We start from the raw sequence: 23622 nt of genomic DNA, 5'->3' as shown, positions 1-23622 counted from the left end.
GGCCCATTAAGACCGTGCTATGTCGTGCCGTGCCAGGCCAAGACCGTGCCTGTGACATGTCGTGCTGCCCCGTGCTGTGCCGGCACGACCCATTTGACACCTCTAGTATCTATTGAAGATGCTATAACGCACTCACGTAAGTGTAAGGGCGCATACGGTGCAATGTTTCGTATATGTTTAGGCCATATTCTGAGTTTGAATTTTTTCACCCTCTCTTAATTTGATGTGGGGGAACAGTACCGTTGTTGTGTTTGGCGAAAATAGTGTGAATCCCACCACAAAACAAGCCTTATTATACTACCAAAAAATGTGTTGAACCATGCTTTCTTTCACTAATTGGAATGACAGTAGTATTGCTCAGGCTCCGTTTTAGAAACCTTCTTAAAAAATAAACAGCTTATTTCACATTTTCAAACTCAAAAATTATGTAAATAAAAAATAATTTTTTAATTTTTTTTTTGCACCGTATTAAAAATTTTGATGAGATCTATTAAATAAGATCTATATTGGTAGAAAAATTATTTGCGTAAACACATTATTTTTGAGCTTGAAATTATCTTCTTAAAAAATAAATACTTTTTTTACGTTCCGGAACGGGCCTCACTCCATTTAATGAAGGTGAACACTTGTGTGAGGGCGTGTGCACTTCTTTTTGAATTGATCAGATTCCACTCCACTAAAGTAATTATTTTTCGATTTACGAAACGTTATCTCATAATAATAACTTTTAATTTTAAAAATACTTATATTTATTTTAATTAGCAGAACGATGCTCAGGAAAAAAAAATGGTACTCTAGGAGTATCTATTGAAGATGCTCTGCGTGCGTAGTTGGGGATGTATTCGTCAACAGCAGTTAGCTTTTTCCCTCACCCCATAAGTCATTGTGCCGCGGTGACGCCAAACAGCCCTCAAGCTTTTCTTTCCTTTTCATCTTCTTCCTCCAATAAAACCCTCAACAATCCCCCCCTCCACCCCCATTTTCTTCGCACCATCTTTCTCTGAAAATTTTAGGGTTTCCTGCCAAAATCTCTTAACAAGCATCTATCTTCCAACCTCTCTACCAAATCCAATCCAGTCCAGTCCAATACAAACCCAAATCCAATCGACAAGCCATCGGAATCGTCGATCTCCTCCGTTCAAATCCACTTCAAGGTTCGATTTTCTTTGTTTCTCCTTCAAAGTTCCTCCTCGCTTTACGACATTTCTTTAATACCCATGTCGCCGATTCGACATAAAGATTGTGAATTTAGCCGGTCTATGTTTATATTGATATAGGGTTTGTTTGCTTATTTTTCACTTTTGATTGTTTAGGGTAAAAGATATGGGGGCATTGATGTCAAAGTTCTGGTTCATGTTGTTCCCCGCAAAGGAGTATAAGATCGTTGTGGTTGGATTGGATAATGCTGGTAAGACGACGACGCTTTACAAATTACACTTGGGGGAGGTTGTCACTACGCATCCGACTGTTGGTAGCAACGTGGAAGAACTTGTTTACAAGAATATACGGTTTGAGGTGAGAATTTATTAAGTTTTCATTTTCTTGGCTCATTTTTATTCTTGTTGCCAACATGTCAGTACTTTCCCACGAGTTGATTATGGGTCTTTATAATCTTTCAGTTTAATTAACTGGAAATTGGCTCATTGTTATCCTTATTATCGATAGAAAATAATTTCCCACGAGTTGGGATTTGGGTCTTTAAGCTTGATTAACCGGCAACTAGTCAGGGGCAAGTTTATTATCTAGGTCTTCGGGAATAGTAGGGTTAACTAAGAATGAATCTTGGATAAGTATGTAATGTCCATCACCTAGTTTTGAGATTGCCCAAAAGTTAGTAAAGACCCAAAATGTAAGTAATTTTCCATGAGTTGGGATTGAGGGTCTTCAATCTTTCAGCCTAATTAACCGGAAATTGGCTCATTGCTATTCTTAGTGCCAAAACAAAGTAATTTTCCACGAATTGGCATTTTGGGTCTTTAATCTTTCAGCTTAATTAACCTGCAATTAGTAAATTTTCCACGAATTCGGATTTTGGGTCTTTAATCTTTAAGCTTGATTAACAGGCAATTGCTAATGGGTAAGTTCACTGTCTGGGTGTTTTGGGTCCACGAGTAGTGGGTTTTGGATAAATAAGAATGAATCTTGGATAATTATGTGATTTCCATTACCTAGTTTTAACCCAAAGTTTTGTATTTGGTCTGTTGTTTTCAAATGTGTACGAGCATAGATGAGTCTCAGTGTTTACTGGACGAGCATATGGACAGAGTTATTTGACTTACATGTTTTAGTGATGAGAACTAACTGTTTTGTATTGTTTAATTTGTTTTCTTGATATCTGTGTGGACTATGTGAACTTGTGTTGGCTATTTGTTTTTTATTGTGATGCCACATTTTGTGGGTGCTTACCATGGATGAACATATGGTTTGGTGTTGGTTTTGTAGCTATGTATTACCAATCTTTTCCTGCTTGTTTCAGTTATAGGAAAATTTTGCAATAGGTAGTCTCTTTTTTACTTTATCAGAGTTTTTGTCGATAAGATGCATACAATGGTTTCGGTGTTTAACCTTTAGGGAATTATGCAAACACTTGTGTTGTTCCCTTGAACTTTTGCAAACACTTGTGTTCTTCCCCTTTTGCTGTTTAGTGGAGTTATTTATTCACGGAAACAATACTAATGCAAGTCCGTGGAGAAAACTTGGAGGCTTTTATTGGCAGCATGATTTGTGTTTGGTGATCAACTAGTCTTATTTACGTTGTCTGTGAAGACTACAACTGTTGAATAACTGTGAGTATTTTGCTATTGAATATATGGGAAGACTGCCATAAACAAGTGGCTGGATCATATGGGGGTACATAAAAGGTAATTTGATTATTGGCTGGAGTAGAATGAGCATATGCTGGTGCAAGTACTTTGATGGATGATGAAATTTGTGTTTTGGCAAACCTTGTAGTAAATGAGGCTTCTTTGCAAAATGCGGGCCAATTGAAATAGATACCTAAACCAATGTTGATTGGTTAATGGCTTCATGTTTTGGCTTCCATTATCCATGCACTATCCACAGACGTGTTCTTTCTTTTAGTTCTAGCTAAATGAATGTCCTGTGCTTTTGATAAAGTATCTTATTGAACCTGGTAAGTACTTATGCGTACGGTGGATACATGATGTGTATACAGTTGTTCCCTGTACTGTTTCCTTAGCTGCAATGTCAAGGGTCACATTTTTGTGCATCCTAACTCAAGTTTTATGAAGTAGTTGTCGTCAGGAGTTGGAAATCTTCGTTTGGATTCTGATTCTTTTCCCTCTTCAAGATCTTTTTTGTGGCCGTGATTGATTTGATCACTTTGTTACTGTTGTATTACCAGGTCTGGGATCTTGGTGGACAAGACAGACTTAGAACATCATGGGCAACATATTATCGGGGAACTCATGCAGTTATCGTGGTGATAGACAGCACGGATAGAGCTCGGATCGGCATAATGAAGGATGAACTCTTCCGGCTGCTGCCACACGAGGATCTTCAAAATTCCATTGTGCTTGTTTTTGCGAACAAACAAGACATTAAGGATGCGATGACTCCAGCTGAGATAACCGATGCCCTTTCCCTGCATAGCATCAAGGATCATGATTGGCACATCCAAGCTTGCTGTGCCCTTACGGGAGAGGGGTTGTATGATGGTTTGGGATGGATTGCGTCACGAGTGAGTGGGAAACCAACAAGCTAGAAATGTTTTACACTGGGAAAAATTGTTTTCTATCATTTTCGTGGATTGAAGATGGATGTGTTTTGTGTAATATGTAACTTTCTGAGTCTTGTTCGATGTGATTCTGCAGTTGATAGCAAACAAGAAAATCTAACATTACGTCTAATAAGAATTGAGATCACAAATGTTTACACCGCCGGTGTGTATAATTTAATCTCATAAGAATTTATGGGTTTTCAAAAGCAAAAAGAGTAATGAAGAGCCTGAAAACACTCGTCTTGTCTCTCTTCATACCGCCCTCATTGTTATGCAAAACGGTACTTGAAAATTCAGCAAGCGAATTTTGGTTGTCCTGTAAAGTGGATTGTTTTCAGGAACAGTAAAACGAGCTTTCTATTTGTCCGGACGATGGAAACGTTAAACAGGGTAACAGATCAAGACACAAGGCTAAGTGTTAATCAGGAACTGGGCAACAGAGTCTTGACCCAACGTGAAGCATTAGCCTGTCAGTTAAATTGAAAATAATGGCAAGATTTATGTCAAAGCCGTCACCTCTCTCTCTCTCTCTCTCACACACACACACACACACACACACACCCACTCATGCGCAGGCTGAGTTAAGTTGGACCAGCCATTTAGGAGTGCCGTAATGTACTCTAATCCTCCCAAAAACCACATCACTCGGAAGGGTGCTTCTGCTCTTATATGCATTACTTGAAAGAACAGAAAATGTTTCATTCCACATTGCCTGTAATTAAAGAACATTGAATCATCCTTTGCACAAACAAGCGTCACAGTCGTAATGCAAACGTCAACTACTGCAAATAGAGAGAGAATTGCTCGCAATTTTGGAGTCTTTCATCTAAAGGGGAAAAACTATAATTTTCTGCACAAAGAGCAACTATTCCTTTGAAATTTGCCACAAACAAGGTTATTGCTCTCAACTTGTCACATGTTTACTTGTAACAATATGTAAGGTACCACTATTTGCCTCCAACAAATGTTAATGGAAGTCAACTCTCAAGAGAGATCACATTATCCAGCATCTGCAACCTTGAGAATCTTTGGGTCCTTCGAACCACCTATCCCATGACGGATTTGTCGGGCCATTTGTTCTGCGAAAAAAAGAAGAGCATTACCTTTTAAGACACAATAAAGGTAGCAGCAGGGTAATGTAGGAACACAGATTCTTGGGGTAGAGAAGTGACATTACACTGGAAGTAATGGATCTGGTTTGGTCTCCACCATACTCAGCATTCTGGTGGCATGAGTTAACAAACAATTAGCTAAATGTATAACGGTTCACATTTTGAGATACACATATTCTTGAATATCACATTTTTTGAGCAATCCAAATATTTTATTTCTTACTCATTGCACGAAGCCGAGGCTGAACCCATTTTCTCAAGTTGTTCCAGCTCCTCCTGTACCAAGGGTTTTGTTAAAGAAAATGACATCCCAAAAGTACCACAAGATATTAACCATATGTCTCTAAGGACCCATAGGCCATAGTAACCTCCCATATAAACCTTCCTCCTTTCCCTTTATAGGGGAACAAGCACGACAGAAAAGTGGCTTCAAAAGGCAAACCCAACACTTCCAACGACAAACACCTCCAACTAAAACATATTGGACGCATGCTTCTTAGTATTCTTCAGATTTAGGTGGGTCAATTTTCCAATCTTATCATGTGAGTATGGAGGATGATTCGTATCTTAAGCATGCTTGTCCCTACAGAACAACCGATTCTTTGCATCAACCTTCTTTGACCCACTACCGAAGTATGCAATTGCACTGTTACAGGCCTTGCATCATTATGATTCTGACTGATAGAGGAAAGGCCTACGGTATCATAAGTTCTCAAAACCAGTGGCAGGACAAGGCATTGTATTTCAGAAGTAGGCCCCTATCCAGTAACTAATCACTTGGCCCCCACACATCTGTTGGAAAAAATGCTAGACTATATAAGTGACACCTCCGTTACGAGCAATGATGTTGTGTTTTAAACTAGTTAGGTGCTAGCCCAAGGCAGAGACAATTGTTGTGGTTTCAGAGGGGATCTGCCCCTACTTTCCCCTTTTCTGTTAAATGTTTATATATTTGTCCTCAACACAAGGAATATAAAAATCCATAAACACCTAACCATGCATACCGTCCCAACTCCCACGTAACTTTGCTCATGCCAGTCTGACTCAACAAAATTAATCGTCTATATAAAAAGGAGCATAGTAGGCATCAGACATACCGTTAAACATCAATATTGCATTAAAGTGCAAGAGAATTTACTAATAACGATCAAACATGGTTAGGAAATAATTTGGAGATCAAGGTTGCCAAATCACCTCACCCTAAATCCATATACACAAGCTGAGATGGTGGCTCTATAGACAGGGAATACACTGCAATGCATCACAATGTAAGAGTAAACCATTTGGTAGCTCTAAGCATGAAACTTAAGGAAAAAAGTCTTTCCCAGCGAGAAGTTTTTTAAATGAGGCAAAAGATTAACTCTCAGCTGCAGGTTGAACCACTGGAAGTAAGGCATTGATCAAGTCCAAAATTTTAGTGACTAGGCATTGATCAAGTCCAAGTTTTTAAAGACTAGGCATTAATCAGGTCCATTCCATGATATTGGTGTCTAGGCATTAGTCAAGTCCAAGATTTTACTGTCTTCTCTAGTTCTCTTATCTTCGTGTCGTATTCTATTTTGACGTCTTCCTAAACTTCAAGAACTCAACTTTTCCTTTACATTCAACAACTGCATTATCTTAGCAAATATTCAAAAGCTAAGCCATCACTCCACACAGAATTCATCAATAGGTCACTATGACAAGATACTTCAAACTCCACCCTTTGAAATACCAGGAAGTGTTGGTCCTGCCAAATTAGGTTTTGGGCAGGAAAATGGGGCAACTTTTATTAACTTCCTTCACACTCAGAAACTTTCAAACTTTCCCTTAAACCCCAATCCTATATCACTTTAGTCTGGAACAAACATGCTACATTTGTACAAAGCCCTCATAAATTTTTGGGTCAATTGGAAATTTGTAAGCACCATAAAATTGCCATTTGCCTCCACTCAAACCTTCACACCATTCTTTCGAATAGCGGAAAACTTTTTAAAGAAAGGCATCAAAGAAATGTACTCAAAACTTCATTTCACCAATGTTCACAACTCACATGCCTCACAATTCACAACTACCAAACTTTCCAATGAATAGCCCTTCCATCCAATTCTAGTGCTCAACAAATACCCACTCCACTTAAGATATATACAGAATGCAAAACACATATAAAATCACGACCACGACTCAAAAAACTCACCAGGGCTTTCAAATTGGTCATCAAAATTACAACTTTAAAGAAGGTAGCAAATAGAACTAACCTCCAAGAACCTAATTCCTATCCAAGTGGTCAACAAATAAACAATCTACTCTCTTTGTTTTGCGGTTCGAAGGTCTGGGGTTTCTGGGCCAGCTTACGTATGCTCAACTCAACTAATTCCCTCCCCGGTCCAGTCAATGCATGCCAATTCACGCGAAATTACTTTCTTGTGACCTGACTCGACTCCAAGAATCGAACTTGGTCAATTGTGTTGGAGCAAAACCACCAACCAACCGAACTAACCTTGGGGTTAATATCCAATCTACCTAAGATATATACAAAACGCAAAACCCATATAAGAATCACTACTACAACTGCAACAATTCATCTGGGCAATCAACTTGATCATCAAAATCACAACTTTAAAAAAATTAACAAAGAGAACTAACCTCCAAGGACCTAGATTCCTGCTCAAGTCGCTTCAACTCGGCCGAAATCCGGTGCTTCCCTCGCGTGTCAGCCGCCGATTGGACCTGCTGGTTTCCCGTAGCCCCCGTTTCGGATTGCATCTCTCTCTGCATATACAAAGTCACCAAAAGAATCGTATCTTTTCTGTATGTGTCAAAAGCCAGAATAAGAGTCACAAAACAAGCCTGTATATGGTAGGTATCATAGGGACTGAGGGAGAGTATGCATTGACTGTCTAATCTTCTCCCTCTTGTGAGAGTGGGTTCAGAGTCTAGTCCATGGATCTATCAGACAGAGAGAGAGGGGTCGGGGAAAGAGTTCTAACTTTCTCTCACTGTTTTTTGGCCTTTTTGGCATGTGTGGTTTGAAGGTCTTATTTGTCCTGCGTTGGGGATTGGGGACAGAAAAGAGGGGCGTTTTATGAAAAAAACTATGGGTACATGTGGGCGTGTACATGTGGTTTTTGTGCAATACATCTTGGGTCGTACATAAATGATTTGAATAGTTCATTATTTTTAAAATATTTTTTATGAAATTCTGTAAAAAATCAGCTCAATCTAATATCGGTAAGGATTTTTTCGGAATTTCTAGGAGCAAAACTGAGCAGTTAAGTCCCTACAAATTCCAAAAAAATTCTTACCGATATTGGGTTGAAATGATTTTTTATAGAACTCTATAAAAAAATATTTTAAAAATAATGAACAGTTCGAATAATCTCTGTGGGACCCAAAGTGAACTCCACAAAACTTATATGTACATGATGTGTACCCATAGCAGTGCTTGCGTTTAATTAATGTTGGGGCCTGGGGGTTTCGTTTGTTTGAGAAATTTTTCAATCCCGATGGTATATTCCACGTGGTAGCCGCAATACACTTTTGAACGGCTTGAATTGAACCTCTCTCTCCTCTCATTCTAACACTTTTTCTCTCTCTAAATCTGAGTTGTCCAAAAACGCAACGGATGACTTGGATGCGCTGAGCGGGCACCACATGGTAACCGTTCGGCATTGAAATTTTTTCCCCTTTGTTGGATGGAGGTGAAAACTGGGTATTGGTGTTTTCTAAAGTGCTACTACTCTGAAATGGCAAAAAATATGTGTGGATCGAAGTCACATATGTTTTGCGTGTGCGTGTGAAAGCGGGAGTGCAAGCGTAAAAAACAATCAAAAACTACTAAAATTTGTAATTTGTAATTTGTAAGAGAGAAGATTAAAAGCGCGAGCGAAAGATATTTTGAGAAATCATGTGATAAGTATGTGGTGGACAAAGTTACCCCGTTCAACAAAGAAAAACAAAGTTACCCACCTTCCATCCAAAACGAGAAGTTACTCTCCTCTTTTTTCCTTCTGCTGCTGCCAAATTTCCTGCTCTTTGCTTTCCAACTTGGATATTGGATCCTCTCTAGCCCCTCAAAGAGTACTAGACAGTCTTGTCTGGTTTATTTTTTAGCCTTTCCTGGATCTATTTCAATGATCGAGACCGTTTATTCTAGATTTCATTGAGTACATCATTCACTCCGTGAATCATGTCAATTGAATATTATTTTATATGCTTTTAGAACATGGTATCTCATCAAACATTCTAAAAGTTTAGCGATTGTGATTACCAAAGTGATCGAGCCCAAAAAGGACCCGAAAATGGGTTGGACAAGACCGGGATTGAGAGGATTCATTGCCTTCCGAGTTCCAACTTTCTTTCCCTTGCATCAGAGCTTGAATCCTTAGTCGCAAAGATCTTCCAGTAAGCTTTTTTGGAGTTGTTTTTAGTTTTCGCTCTATGTTTACTCTCTCAATCTTTACTTTTGCAAATCTTAATAATTTAAAAGATGTTTTCACGCATGTGTCTACTATTGTTTATTTATGCAAATTCGGTAACTCATAAACCACTCTTGAGCTGCTCTCACCCATGCACACTCAAAAGAGAATTGTACGTGGTATTATTGAAAGCCAAAAGAAAGAAAGAAAAATGTACAGGAATTATTCCAGAGATTTGAGTAAATGAAATGGTGTAATTTAGAGAGCGTCCATTAACCACCTTTCGGACATGGCTACAGTATACACACTCTAAAAATGGGTGTTGAATTGCTGAACGAATGATCGAGATGGAGGCACAACACGGTGTTGTGCCCATCATCCGCCGTTCTCTGAAAATGGGACGTACGATATACCCTTTTGTATTTGGAGCCAAATTTTTTGATCAAGATGTTTGCATATTAGACCACAAAAATTAATAAACATCATAAATAACATCACAAAAATTTGTAACACCACCTCCAAAAATCACAAGTTTTGCGCCGTCATTCTTTGAACTCTCCGACTTTTTGAGCCACAAAATTCATTGATTGAACCAAAAAAATTCGCAAAAGTAACATCAAAAGTTCATATAAATATATTTGACCACAAAATCACACTATAGGAGTCACAAAAATTCGCAACTTATTTTTTACCGAAAACACCCCTAAAAAAAATTAAAAATTCCCCCATCTTTTAATAGTTGTCCAACTGGCGACTCCCCCGCTCCCCCATGAGTGAATGATTCTCTATCATTTGTTATTGCGAAGAAAAAAAGTTGACAGCAATTTATTGACAAAACACCAACAAACACTTGGAGTCAATGAACTGATGCAACTCCCAAATAAAAAAAGAAACAGGTGGCAAGTCGCTGTCTCCTCTAGAACGGAAAATTTTTCAGTGCGGGTGGTACCATGTGGTGCTCACTTGACATATCGGAGCGAGAAATGTTAGGTGCAAAGAAAATACCTTTAAAGCGTACATGACCGGCTCAAATTCACTGCACAGTGCATCTGAGCCGTTCATGTACGCATTAAGGGTATTTTCTTTCTCAATTTTCTTTGTCTCTAGCACTCTTTTGTTGGAGCCGTCCATTGTCTTTTTGAACGGCACGGATTTGAAGAGAGAAAGTGTTGGGATGAGAGGAAAAAAAAGTTTCAATCCGAGCCATCCGATAATATATTGGATGGTTCGAATATGCCGAGCAGATACTAAGTGAGATATTTACACCCGTCACCGAAAACTTTCTCACTTTACAACACATTGCACACGTTGTCGGTCAAACTAAGCGCGTCCTGGAGCGTTGTGGGTAACGTTTTGGTTACGTCTTGGTTACCTCATTTTTGCCGCGTTTTAGAAATTCAAATAAATATTTAAAAACTAAAAATTTATTTTTAAATTTAAAAATAATGGGCTTATGAAAATAGTTTTTCAATTTTTTTATAGGGTTTGATAGATCTCGATGAGAACTATCAAACAAGATTCATATTGCATATTTTTTGATTTTAATAAACATATTATTTTTAAACTTGAAAATTACAAATAAGTACTTATAGTATTTTTAAAGGGCCTTTCTGGAAGGGACAAACATTCCATGGCGAAGCCTTCGTACATTTCGGTGCATACCAAATGAACATCACATGGAGTGAGATCAATTTTAAGTCTCACGTCAATGATTATAATCGTTTAATTTGTTCCGAACATAAGAGTAATATCTTAAGAATTCTTGTAAAAACTCATTTCTCTTGAATATCAGTGATCGATCCATTCGATTTTTGTTCTGCAAATTCAAGAACGAAAACCGATCAAGATTAAATCACCGACAAAGGATAAATCGGTGGAAACTAGATCCTCGAAGCCTTTTCTTTTTCTTTCCACCCAAAATACAAGAAAAAAACTTACCTTTGACATTCCGCACCTGTGATCCTACTCACCAACCTTCTTTATGCAGGGTACCAATCGATCTCACGACGATGAGTCACCCATGTACTTAAAAGCATTTCAATACGAGAGCAACTAAATCAAGCTCTGTTACAACCCACTCTTATATATTCCAATGAGCTGATTTTTTTTCTAAAATTCTTAAGAACATGTTTGAAAAAAATTGAATAGTTCTGATCGGTAGTGTACATAATTTTTGGGCATGTTGTTTCCTAACTCCGGCCGAATTTAGTATCAAGAGGATTGATAAGGCAAACTCTAATTTTACTATATGTAATACTCTCTCCGTTCTAATTTTTTGGTCCCTTTTCGACATACTTGCTGCTTAAAAAATCGTATATATTCCACAATTTATATATTTAAATTATATTAAACAAAATTCTAACATAATTGATTGAGATTTACTATCAAACAAATATCCATATTGTTCATAAAAAAAAAATATTATAAATTTAAAAATACAATTTTTTTGAAAGCTCCATAGTAATAAAAGTGAACTATCAATATGAAACGGATGGAGTATATTCATTCTAGTTACGGTGGTGTAGTTACCAATTTGCACATTTGACTCATTGAATCCTCGTTAATTCTTAGGAGGATTGGTCATTGGGCTTTGTAGAAAGCCCCTTATTGTCCACTCACTTCATAGACCTTACAAGTTTTAAGCATTTGTAGAAAAATCATGAAGTTGATCGATCGGATGGATAGTGGTATTAGCAAACACCTACATACATGTAATCGGTGCTACCCCACCGCTTTGCTTCACCACTTCTCCATCGTAATGCTCAATTTCACGGTCCGTTCCGACAATCAATCGTCCGGATTTTAAAAAAATCTTCTCTAAGTGTTTAAAGTCTTCCGTGGAAGAAACTTTTTAAAATTCGGACCGTTTAAAATATTTTTTAGATGGTAAAATTGAGAGCGATGGGTGGAGTGACGAAACAGATCGGTAGACTTTTTGATAACCCAACGTCCAGAAATGAACTAAAAGTTCGAGAGTTTCCAACAAAATTCTCTTAAAATGTCTATTGTCACTGCAATCGCAATATCCACCCTTATGAAAAGAACAACTAGAGCTTCATTTCTATCGCCCACAAAAGCTCCACCGGCATGTCCCCCCCGAACCACCACAACCACGACCCTTATGGGCTCTGGCTCCACCAACAGCTGCCACGGACTCCCACTTTTTTCCGAATTCGGCCCGAATGATCCGCGGCAAGAGTTGGCGGATCCTTCACCGGTTGTGCCCGACCCGGTGCCGCACTTCCCCGACCCACCGATGCCGCCCCTGCCGGACATTCCTCGGGCTCCACCCCCCAATAGGGATAATACTCCACCGGGGCCGCCGGAGGTGTTCCCGCCACATGCACCGGATGTAATTCCAGCGTCTTGTGGGTGTTGGGAATCATTTGTTCTCAACGAATTTCGCTGGATATTTGGCGTTATTTTATTATGTTTTCTTAGTTGGATGCTTGTAATTAGGGTCATTTTTTTTTGGTTTACCGAGATGTCTGGACCAATTTACGCGCACTACAACTAATTTTTGGAAGAGATTAGCACAACAATCCACTGTCATGACCCTCCACTTAAATCATGATTTATTTCCGAGGGAATCCCTGTCATGTTACAGGCACAGATTTATCCTTATCACTGGGCCAACCCGATGGGTTTGTAATTAGCGTAATGTTTGAAACAAATTTGTATATTGTATGAAATTTAAGTGAATGCCCAAAGGGGTGATGAAAATGAAAAACTTCTTTACAGAAACTTAAAAGAAAGTTTACGGAAGTGAATCGCTGCCGTTTAAAAATGTTTTGGAAGGTCTAGATTTTAATGAAAATTTTTCCCGAAAAAATTAATTGTAACCAATTATAATTAAAAACGAATCTCAACCATTAATTACGCAAATAGATGGCTGAGATTGCGCCGCTCCGTTTACGGAGCAGTCGTGAAAAAGTCAATCTCCATGAAAATAAGAATATAGGTTTGTTAAGGAGTCAATCATTGGCTAGAATCGTACGAATCAAGGATCGTACTTGGTGCAAGTGCAGCTCCGCAGTGACAAAAATGGGAATATAATTACAGAAGTTCTAAGATTACAAATATTACACATAATTTTCGGTGTAATTTCTCCTTCAAACGAATAACAAGTAAAAGTGCACAAATGGGAATATAATTACAGAAGTTTTAAGATTACAAATAATTTTCGGTGTAATTTCTCCTTCAAACAAATAACAAGTAAAAGTGGAGTATCTCATGCTATGTAACAGCACATGCATCGAATAGTTCCGAACGCGCGCGACTGTATTTAGAGTCCTGATCAAGAATTGTGCATGTAATTAGGTTATACTTTGATTTCCGGTGGCCGATTCCCCGTGATGAAGTCATACGAAAGACAATCTGTTGCATGTACGTGCACGTTTCTTCTCCATGCTACATATACACATGCATGTGTCAAATAGCAACATATATATAGGGCAGCATCTTCTTTTGTGCCAAAAAAACCCATGCATGTGCCTATATAGAGGAGTTTTTTGACAGTTGAATTTAAATCATAATAAAAAAATCACACAATTTACAGCCGAAAAATTTCTCGGTACAAAAATACAGAAGTTTTTGGGACCGAAGAAATTGGACCCATGTATACCAAGACACCTATATTTCTTCGCTGCAATGTATGATGGTGCTATTCTCACTTCTCCGCACAATGTCCGGTACTGTCTCTTTTATCTCATCCCACCTCCTCAAGAAAACAGTCTCATTTTGAAAATATATCCCAAAGAGAATAAATTCTTTACACAGTCGGTATAAACAATTATTTCCTCCAAATTAATTGCATTGCGCCACGTGATTGGAGAAAACAAATATTTATACCGGCGGTGTAAATACAGTAATTTATTATGTGCAAATTCCCAAACCACATATCTGTTTCGGGGCAGTGGGTAGCACATGACCCGCCCGGACCTGACATCAAACCCTCTGTAATACCAGAGGTGCCTCGGACTCCCAACGTTCCGGATTACGACCCGATTCCACCGGAGAAGCCCACCGGTTCTCCACCGATATCACCCGGCCCAAACCCGGAGTTACCGGGCCCACCGACAGAGTTGCCGCTGCCTCCAGAAGCTCCTCCACCACCATCACCGCCAGGTCCGGAAGTGGTTCTGCCGCGTGGGCCGGAGATTATTCCGCCGAAGCCCCCGGAGGTGGGGCTGCCGCATTCGTTGGATCCGGAGATCCCGCCTCCTGTATCGGATTATTGAGTTATGTAAATGGGTTCGGGTCGTGCCCACCCGTTTGGACATGATGGTTTTCATGTGCTGTAGTTTTTTTTCCGTCACTATGTAATTGAGCAAGAGGTGATGATGATATTAGGTGGGCTTACGTATAAGTTTTATGAATTCCACAAAGTGATCCTACTATTATGTTCTATTAATCCTTTCAGTATGTTGGTTACTTTCTGCAACTGCAAAGAAGGATAATAACAAGGTAAATGACAATTTGGCATTTGTTTCCGTTAAATGTTACTCCTTCTGGACACCCTTAAATAAGTGTTCGACACGTTTATTGGGACTGGACTAGTAGACTACGCCTCACAGCATTTGACCCGTAATATGAGAAGACAATAAAACAGGAAATGAATAAGGTGAATAGAAATGTACCCTAGTCTCAAGGCGAGAGCGAGTGGACTCGAGGGTAGTTGCTTTTGAAAGCTAATCTTTTAAGGCTTGTTCATTTTGGGATTTTGAATTTGTAGGTAATGAGTCTAGTAAGAAATAGAGTAATGATTGAAAATATGAGTAATGATTGGAGAGAGATATAGAAAAAAATGAGAGTAATTATTAAAGATAGGGATAAAGAGTGGAGAGAGGATCCAAAATTCAAATCCCAAATCCCACAACCGAACAAGGTTTTAGTGGTTGAAGTTCGAGTGCTAGCGAGGGTTGAAACTTGTAAGCAAGCATTAAGGCGAGTCCTTTGACCTTGTAGGACTTCGGGTTGGTGCTGTGCAGTCAGGTGCACACCTCTGAGCCGTCGGATTGTGCATTTAACAGCTCGGATCTCATCTCGGCAACCAACGATCGAGAGCTGTTCGTTGCTAAGATGAGATCCGAGTCATCGGATGCACGATCCGACGTTTCAAATGTGCGCACCACGGTGCTGCACGCACCACTGCATAACACGATCCCCAGTCGGCTCTTGGCAGTCATCTTTATGACAAATTTCACTAAACCTACGTCTTTAAAATTTAAGTTTAATTTTTGTTTACAAATTATTAGGTATCAATAAATTCTTTTGAGTTGTGAAAAAAGATGTGATATAACTTGTGATTCCAGAAGCTTTTAGACCCTATAATTCCTTGTGATTCCATTTACGAGGTACTCGTGTAAGATTGTAAAATCCAAGGAAGTCGGCCCATGAGAACGCTCTTGCTATGGATCCCACTTCTTTAATTAGAGTGTGATTGTGAGTGTAAGTTTTGTATGTAATGATTCTATACTTGTATCTATAAGACTGACATACAATACCAGCCTAACAAAAGAATTACTAAATTGAGAATTACTTTTAGTGAAGTTGGTTGCGCATTTTGTCCTTCAAATGTGATCAAAGTTCGAGTCTCACGGGAGATGGGGTTTTGGGGGCTAGAATTATGGATAGTTTCTGGACCCTTGTGCTAACTCTCATATTTTTTCCTAACCCCCGTTGATGTATACAATTTTGACAAAAGAAAAAGAAAGAACGACAATATTGGTAATCAAGCAATGTTACAATGATTATATTTTGTGATCACATACTACCTATATAAGGTGTTATTAATGCATTTGTGATACAAGTATTCTACCGATACATGAGCGACTCATTTCATAATATATCTACAGCATAATCACTCGTGTATTAATCAAAACAATGCTATATGTACGTATACAAATTTATGTGCATATGAATTATCGAATACGGAATCGCCCATTAAACATGAGCCGTAAAGTTGTACGATGAGGTACTATTCGACTTGCATAGAATGTTTGTTAACGTATCCGTGTCGGCATTTATGCCCACAATTTTTTTTGTACGCAATTTGTTTTAAGTTAAAGCGGCGACCCAAGAATGGCAGGTGTCACATTCATACTATATATGGTACGCTACCACTTTGAAAAAAAATGATTTTTTGAACTACGAAAACACGGCTCTCATTCATCCCATTATTATTGTAATCTTTTTTGATTTTTCCACTTTCCCCTCGGTCCGTCCATCTGTCGATTCAGAATGGTTATGAAACATATGTGGAGGAAATTGAGTGAACCATAGGGCGGATTCGGGCCATCCGTATCGGCAAACGACGGCTCGGATTTTAATCCAACAATGACGATTTGAATCAATAGAAGTTCGGATTAAATACGAGTCATCGATGACAAAATGGACAGTCGAATTGGCCACCCTACACGCTCTACAATGCATGCCGCACTGCAGGAATCCCCAATCCGACCACAGTGCCTAACTTATCTGAACTTGGGGGCTGCTGTCTACAATATTTAGTAACGCTCAATCTTACCATCCGTCTCAGCAATTAATGGTTCAAATTTTAAAAGCACTCTTTTCGAAAAGAGTTAACTCTAAGACGAAGATAGAAGCCACGACCACCTGCGATGATTCTTTTGAAGACCAAGGTATACACAAAGAGATTTGTTTCATTGCATTACTTAAAGGGTAGTGATTTTTACACTATTTTTTATTTTTGATAAATGAACTCAATTTTTGTACTTAGTGAAACTTTTATGTGTAATTTTTTTACTAAAAAACAAGAAGTGAAAGTGCATTTATCCGTTAAAAAGAAGAAGAAAACGAAGTGCATTTATAAAAAAAAATAGTGTGAAAATATTTTCCTACTTGAAAACAAATCGTATTGATCCATAAAGGATATGGATACACACAGGAAACTGAGCTCGAACAAAATTTGGCTCGTTTGCTGTGCTAGTTGGAATGGGGCCAACTGCAACAATTCTGTGGGGAGTTGGGGGAGCTTGCTGTCCCTCCTGCTGTCTCGGCCAAGGGGGCCATGCTCCGGTCTTGCTCCAATGATCGGAAACATTCACTTCGTAGAGCTCGTCGAGTTGAATATGTACAATAAAAATCAGCTCGATCAGATATTATTATATGTCTAATTGAAACCTTTTTGTCTTGAAAAGAATGGATCCGAAACACTGGATCAAATCTACTAAAACCCATTATTGGTAAGTTATATGTGTTCTGATCAGATACTTTCTGGTATCCGATCAAACTGATTTTTTGCATACTTGTTCAACTCGATGAGCTCTACGAAGTGAACGTTTTCGATCATCGGAATAAGACTGGAGCGGGCCTCCTCGGCCGGGACAGCAGCTCCCCCCCAGTCCATTCTATGGTGGCCCTATCCGGCAGCCACCTGAACTTTAGGCCGCTCATTTTACCATCAACTTTTCCGTACCTAACGTGCCACCTGTGAGAAACCCAGCCCTCCTATTTCCCTACATTCTTTTCTTTTCTTTTGGGGGATCGTTATTTTACTTTATTTCCCTTTGGTTGAAACCTGGGAGTGGGATCAATCCCAAACTCCAATACAAAGGAAGCATCGCAACCTTCCTTCCAATTTAAGCAAAATTCATTCTACTACTACTACTTCATCAACATTAAAACAAAAAAAAAAAAAACCAAAAAAACAGTTGTAAATTGCACTGATCACCCATTAGATATCTGAGAAACATTGATTTTCCCCTTATATTTCTCGATATTACGCTAATTTCCTTATTAGAGATTCCTTCCTAACTAGGCTAAAAGTAAAGTTACATCATCACTACCTTTGCGGGTCAAATAGAAAACATACCTAGTCTCCCCATTTATATTCTCACAATATTAAGTCTCATTCAAAAACCATTGAATTATTATTAGGCATGAACTATAGTATGGATTGCCCAACTACCAAATCTCAGATTCACCTCCCATTTTTGCCACTGTTCAAACCACTGTCTTAAAGTCACCTTGATTGGCCATCTTCCATGGCACTACTAAAGACAAAGACAAAGAAAGATGATAGATTGATAGGAAAATAGAAAGGTAGAGATAGTATTCACCCATGACTCCTACTACAACCAAAGTTGTGGTAGAATGTATCGTCATCAAAGTTTGTGATGGCTAGTTGTGGAGATGGTTGCGCCATGTCCTGTTAATATTACATGCTATTTTAAACTATTTAGTGTGTAAACTTGTACTGATATCCAGACAAATAAAAGAATCAGCGAAGTTATTGCTGAAAGAGACCTTATAGTAAAATGTAAATGCTAATGTCAAGGAGTTTTTTAGTTGGACGAAGGTAGGTAATAAGATAGATAAGCGTAAATGAATGAAAAGTTTCCCAAAGTCATGAAGACTATGTGTGCTTTAGATCTTTAGACTCAATCCCTCTATTTATGCACAGTTTTCAATAAGTTCTTATTTCTCTATCTATCTATTTCCGATTATTACCCTGAAAGCCTTCCTTAAAACCAAAACCACGCAACCTCAAGGGTACAAATGTATCTGTCAGAAACCTCAGGGGGAGATCAGTGTAGTTTAACCAAATTTTATTACTTATATTAACTACCACCGGAAGTCACTCAACTTCACTCACAGTCTCTGCAACTTCAAATATATCTCTCTCTCTCATCAAATGGCGTCCCACGTCGGCGCCAGCCCACGCGCCGCCCTTCGAACTCCCCACACCCACAAACACCCCCTCATTTCCACCACAGAACTCGCCAAACACTACAAACCCACAACCAGAGCCAAAAAACAGAGCACGATTATAATAACTAGGGTTTCTTCCAATGGCGGCGGCGAGTCGTACCTCGACATGTGGCAGAGCGCCATGGAGCGAGAGAGGAAGGCGGTGGAATTCCAGAGAATCGCCGAGAAATCGGCCGAAACGGAAGGAGGGGGAGGGGGAGGGGGAAGAGGAGAGAGTGGGGAGGCCTTGGAGAGGAAGAGCAGTGAGTTCCAGAAGATTCTGGAAGTGTCAAAGGAGGAGAGGGATAGGGTCCAGAGATTGCAGGTGATCGATCGGGCCGCGGCGGCGATTGCCGCGGCCAGGGCGATTCTGAAGGAGGATGGTTTGTCGGGGCCGGCTGAGATGGCCCGTGAGTTGGGCAGCGGTGGATTTTCTGGTGAGGGTGGTGGAGATGGGGAGGGTGATCGGAAAGGTAAATGGGAAACAATTGAAGCTCTAATTTACTCCCTTTTTAGAGGCTTTTTTTTTTTTAATAATTATTTCATGTCAATTAGTCAAAGAAATACATTTAAAGAGTTACAATAATAGTACATTTGTTTTTTGTTTTTTTTGGGAGCGAAGAGTGACCCAATGAACCGGACTAATCTCTCCGGTCCCTCCCACATCCTTTTAAACATGTTTGTGTTGGGCGGGCCCTAAGGACAAATCGTTTTGAGAGGAATTGACCCTGCAACCTTTGGGTGGTATAATCGACCCTGCAACCTTTGGGCGGTAAGCCCGCCCAGGCAAGTCGATTAACCACCGCGACAACCCCTTGGGGTTAATAGTGCACATTTGTTGAGTTATGTGTAGTGCTGCAAACGATTCACCGTGCTGTTCGCGAGCTAGAAAATGAGCATCAGATGTTAGGTACTAAGAAATTGTTATCTGACCATGCGATTGTTCGATATTGCCCTTCTTGCTGTTCGAAGCTCATTGCTGACGTGGATTAGTAATTGAAGAACTTGCTCTAGTCTGTATTAGTAAATTTAAAGCAAGTATCCTGACTTATGGAAGATATGTCTGATGTTTCAAAATTTTAACCAGTATGTCATCTAATTTCAATATTTTGGTGATGTCATTAATTGTTGGCATTTATTTCCGTGTAATTCCTGAATCTATAAATCCTTCGTTTGGGTGCAAATGTTTGAAGGTTCATAATGTTGAAATCTGACAGGACTCGAGAGTGAGAGTTCTATTATTTCTCTATCAGCTGATACTGGAAGTGGAACACCTGGTACTAACTTTTGGTCATGGACACCTCCTCCAGATACAAATATCAATGGTGAAAGTAACCTGAACTTAGCTAGACAAGCTTATCCATATCCTAGCAAAACAGACCCTATACTAGAGAAAGAACAATCTGTAGATTTCCTGCCAATCCCCCTCGAGAGCAAACTTTTCCAAAGCAACCACTACCCTCCGCTTCCACCCCTTGAATCCATAATAGATGTTGAGAAAGTGGAGATTTCGAGTCAAGAGACGGCTCACGAAGAAGAGAAACGTGAACTTGGTGTTCAATTTTCAGCACATGCAGCAGAAGCAGCTCAAGCTCTCGATAAGGCGGATGAGGCAGTAACCCAAGGAGTCAATCCTGATGGATCAAGGTGGTGGAAGGAGACGGGAGTTGAACAAAGACCTGATGGTATTGTTTGCAGGTGGACTTTGACAAGGGGTGTTAGTGCTGACCAGGCCCTTGAGTGGGAGGAAAAGTATTGGGAGGCTGCTAACGAATTTGAGCATAAGGAGCTTGGTTCTGAGAAATCAGGACGTGATTGTTTTGGAAATGTTTGGCGTGAGTTTTGGAAGGAATCCATGTGGCAGGTCAGTGTCCATTGCATAGTTGAACGTTATACGATCCATGTTTAACATGAAAATGGATTTCCCCTTTCCCTTTTTATGCCTGTGATTTTAGTACATAGAGGAATATTTTTGCTGAGATCTGCGACTGTTTTCCTAAATGTAGTCTCCTCGACTTTGTTTATAATGCTATGGATAGGAGCTTTGCCGCCGAATTTTAACATTTTTCTCGTGGTGTTGTAATTGTGGAAATTAGCATGATGTGGCACAGGCCGCAGTTCGTAAAAGAGACAGTTTTCATGGAAAAATAATGGGGTTTGTGGATTAAAAAGGAACGCTGTAGATTCTGATTGTTTATGATTATTTTGGCTATGGTTGTGGACCTGTTTAAAAGATTTTTGGGAGTAATTTACAGCTCCTTCTAAGAGGGGAACTTATTTTTCTGTAACTTCAGTTATACGCCTTTCCTTGGTGATACGGAAATGATCTCACTCATCTCTTGCCTTCCTAAATAACACCACGGTACAAGCAATAATGGAATGATGTATCATGTATGGATGAAGATTTATACAAAAATTTTACGAATTCAATATGCTTAGCATCTGGTTGTATTGTGGCTTTTTGCAGGATTGTGGAGTTACGCACTTTGAGAAAACAGCCGACAAGTGGGGAAAGAACGGACAAGGCGATGAGTGGCATGAGAAATGGTGGGAACACTATGATGCCTCTGGCAAAGCAGAGAAATGGGCACATAAGTGGTGCAGCATTGACCCCAACACACTCCTCGAGCCTGGCCATGCTCATGTTTGGCACGAAAGGTATTGAATTTTAACATTTTCATACTGCATTAATGTAGGATTCCTAGTTAGTTCTTGTTCGGATGTGGTTCTAGAGAATGTTCCAAATTAGTGTTTTTTCTCAAAATCTAACATGTGAATTAGGTTGTGGCATGAAGCATCGATCCTTGTTCTGTCTGCTGCTTAACTGAGTAACCGACACAAAGTTCTATTGCTACATCTTTCTGTAATTTTCTCCTACGTACTAGCATGATTCCAATCAATTGTCTTTATTACTGCCCTTCACCCTTTTTTTTGTTGATTTTTTCATTGTTCCCATTGTCCTGATAAATGGTCTTTAAAGTTTGAACATCATCCTTTTCAGTTATTTACTCACGACACCATTCTTAGGATTTCTTTTATCGTCCTGTAAGATTTAGATGAGAAGTTGAACCTTCGAGTTGCAATTACACTAAGGTTCCATTTGGGATAGATGTGAATTTTCTAAATGATGAGTGGGAGATTTTTTAGAAATAGATTATTTTGATGAGATTCTTGTATGGCTACAATCTTTAGGTGAAAGATTTTGAATCACTCATTTAATATGGTCAATTCAAATCCATCACGATAATTCTCCCAAACTCAATGCCGAACTCGCAAACCTAAATTTCAAAGTGAGCTTGTCTCATAGTATAATAATTTGAATACTCGTTCATTTGAAGACCACGTCTATTCAACCGAGACTAGTTGTATCACTCCTGCAAGTTTACCCAAGTTTATCTGTTTGACAGGTGGGGCGAGAAGTATGACGGGACGGGCAGCAGCACGAAATACACGGACAAATGGGCCGAGCGCTCCGAGGGTGATGGCTGGTCAAAATGGGGTGACAAATGGGATGAGAACTTCGATTCAAATGCTCATGGTGTCAAACAAGGGGAGACATGGTGGCAAGGAAAATATGGAGAGCGCTGGAACCGCACTTGGGGTGAGGGTCACAACGGATCTGGATGGGTGCATAAGTATGGAAAGAGCAGCTGTGGCGAGCACTGGGATACTCATGCGGAGCAAGATACGTGGTACGAGAGGTATCCCCATTTTGGGTTCGAACATTGCTTCGAGAATTCAGTCCAGTTACGTGAAGTTCGGAAACCATCTGAGTACTCATGAGACTTGAAAATTGTTCCGTTTTCATATGACCATGGTGCATACAGAAGGGCATACACGGGATATATAGTAGCTTACGTAACTTGAAGAGGAGCAGATCTGTTTTCTGAAGTTCTGTTGTATCCTTGCAAGTGTAACAGTTTACATGCAATAAGAGTTGGTCTTATTTCTGTCTTTTCCTTTTTCAGCCAAAAAAGTAGGCATTATGTAAATTATATCAGTAGTCACTGTATTGAGATACCGTATTCAGATAAAGGGTAGTGTGAAAATCGCTTCCTTAGCGCTTTTCAAAGCTCGATGATGAAAGAACTTGAAAAAGTATGTCACTGCTAGTGCAGGGGAACCGACAGGTTTGTTTTTTGAGCGGAGGGAAAGAGGGTGATTCTACTTAACCCACTCAACTAGGCGGTTGCTGGCTAGTGAGAGACAAGAGTACCATTTTAACAGAGTAATGCACACGAACCCTAACTTCCCAATGTGGAAAGCCAGCCCATGACCAAGGCCCGAAAGCCGCACCCATCCTTCGGACGGGACCAACGGCATGAAATGATTGGCCCCCTTTTCATGGTTGAAGTTGGGCCAGGGAATTGGTTTTTCTGAGCACATTTAATTCACTCAACTAGGCAATTGCTGGCTAGTGAGGGGCAAGAGGATCCTTTTAACGAACAGACAAACCCGGTCCCACAAACCCAAACTTCCTAATTTCCAACGTACCAAAAAAAACCCCAAACTTCCTGATATGGGAAGCCACCGACAGGCTTGTTTAGTTATACTTATCATTTTGTAAAAACAAAAATGAGGAGCGCTTTAAATTCAGAAAAACAATATGGTATGTGGGATTAAACCATTGCTCTAACCGACTAATTTGGATTGCTTATCC

At 39.5% G+C, this 23622-nt stretch overlaps 4 protein-coding genes across 5 annotated transcripts; 3 read left to right on the top strand and 1 right to left on the bottom strand.

The window, feature by feature from the left end:
• Positions 1–836: 836 nt before the first annotated feature.
• Positions 837–3894, top strand: LOC131316806 (uncharacterized). Its single transcript, XM_058346254.1, has 3 exons — positions 837–1154; positions 1314–1515; positions 3365–3894. Exons 2-3 carry the CDS (start codon positions 1324–1326, stop codon positions 3722–3724), a joined length of 552 nt encoding a protein of 183 aa, XP_058202237.1. The 5' UTR covers positions 837–1154; positions 1314–1323; the 3' UTR covers positions 3725–3894.
• Positions 3895–4417: 523 nt separating this feature from the next.
• LOC131316805 (guanine nucleotide-binding protein subunit gamma 2-like) lies at positions 4418–7879 on the bottom strand. Its single transcript, XM_058346253.1, has 4 exons — positions 7477–7879; positions 5075–5127; positions 4917–4961; positions 4418–4818 (listed from the first exon to the last, which is right to left on the bottom strand). Exons 1-4 carry the CDS (start codon positions 7606–7608, stop codon positions 4734–4736), a joined length of 315 nt encoding a protein of 104 aa, XP_058202236.1. The 5' UTR covers positions 7609–7879; the 3' UTR covers positions 4418–4733.
• Positions 7880–12246: 4367 nt separating this feature from the next.
• LOC131316978 (vegetative cell wall protein gp1-like) lies at positions 12247–14488 on the top strand. The gene is made up of 4 exons (XM_058346558.1): positions 12247–12616; positions 13569–13634; positions 13807–14030; positions 14165–14488. Exons 1-4 carry the CDS (start codon positions 12247–12249, stop codon positions 14486–14488), a joined length of 984 nt encoding a protein of 327 aa, XP_058202541.1.
• Positions 14489–18862: 4374 nt separating this feature from the next.
• Positions 18863–22997, top strand: LOC131316804 (protein LIKE EARLY STARVATION, chloroplastic). Of its 2 annotated transcripts, XR_009197285.1 has the most exons (5): positions 18868–19435; positions 20180–20826; positions 21430–21620; positions 22370–22875; positions 22967–22997. XR_009197285.1 is itself a non-coding variant. In XM_058346252.1 (4 exons), exons 1-4 carry the CDS (start codon positions 18907–18909, stop codon positions 22743–22745), a joined length of 1743 nt encoding a protein of 580 aa, XP_058202235.1. In that variant the 5' UTR covers positions 18863–18906; the 3' UTR covers positions 22746–22997. The 2 variants fall into 2 exon arrangements, 1 of the variants encoding a protein (XP_058202235.1); XM_058346252.1 differs by having other exon boundaries at positions 18863–19435; positions 22370–22997.
• Positions 22998–23622: the final 625 nt, after the last annotated feature.

Source organism: Rhododendron vialii, chromosome 2a, assembly GCF_030253575.1.
Source record: "Rhododendron vialii isolate Sample 1 chromosome 2a, ASM3025357v1".
Classification (NCBI taxonomy): Eukaryota; Viridiplantae; Streptophyta; class Magnoliopsida; order Ericales; family Ericaceae; genus Rhododendron; species Rhododendron vialii.
The sequence above is the reverse complement of the archived record's forward strand: the minus strand, read 5'-3'. Positions and strand labels throughout refer to the sequence as shown.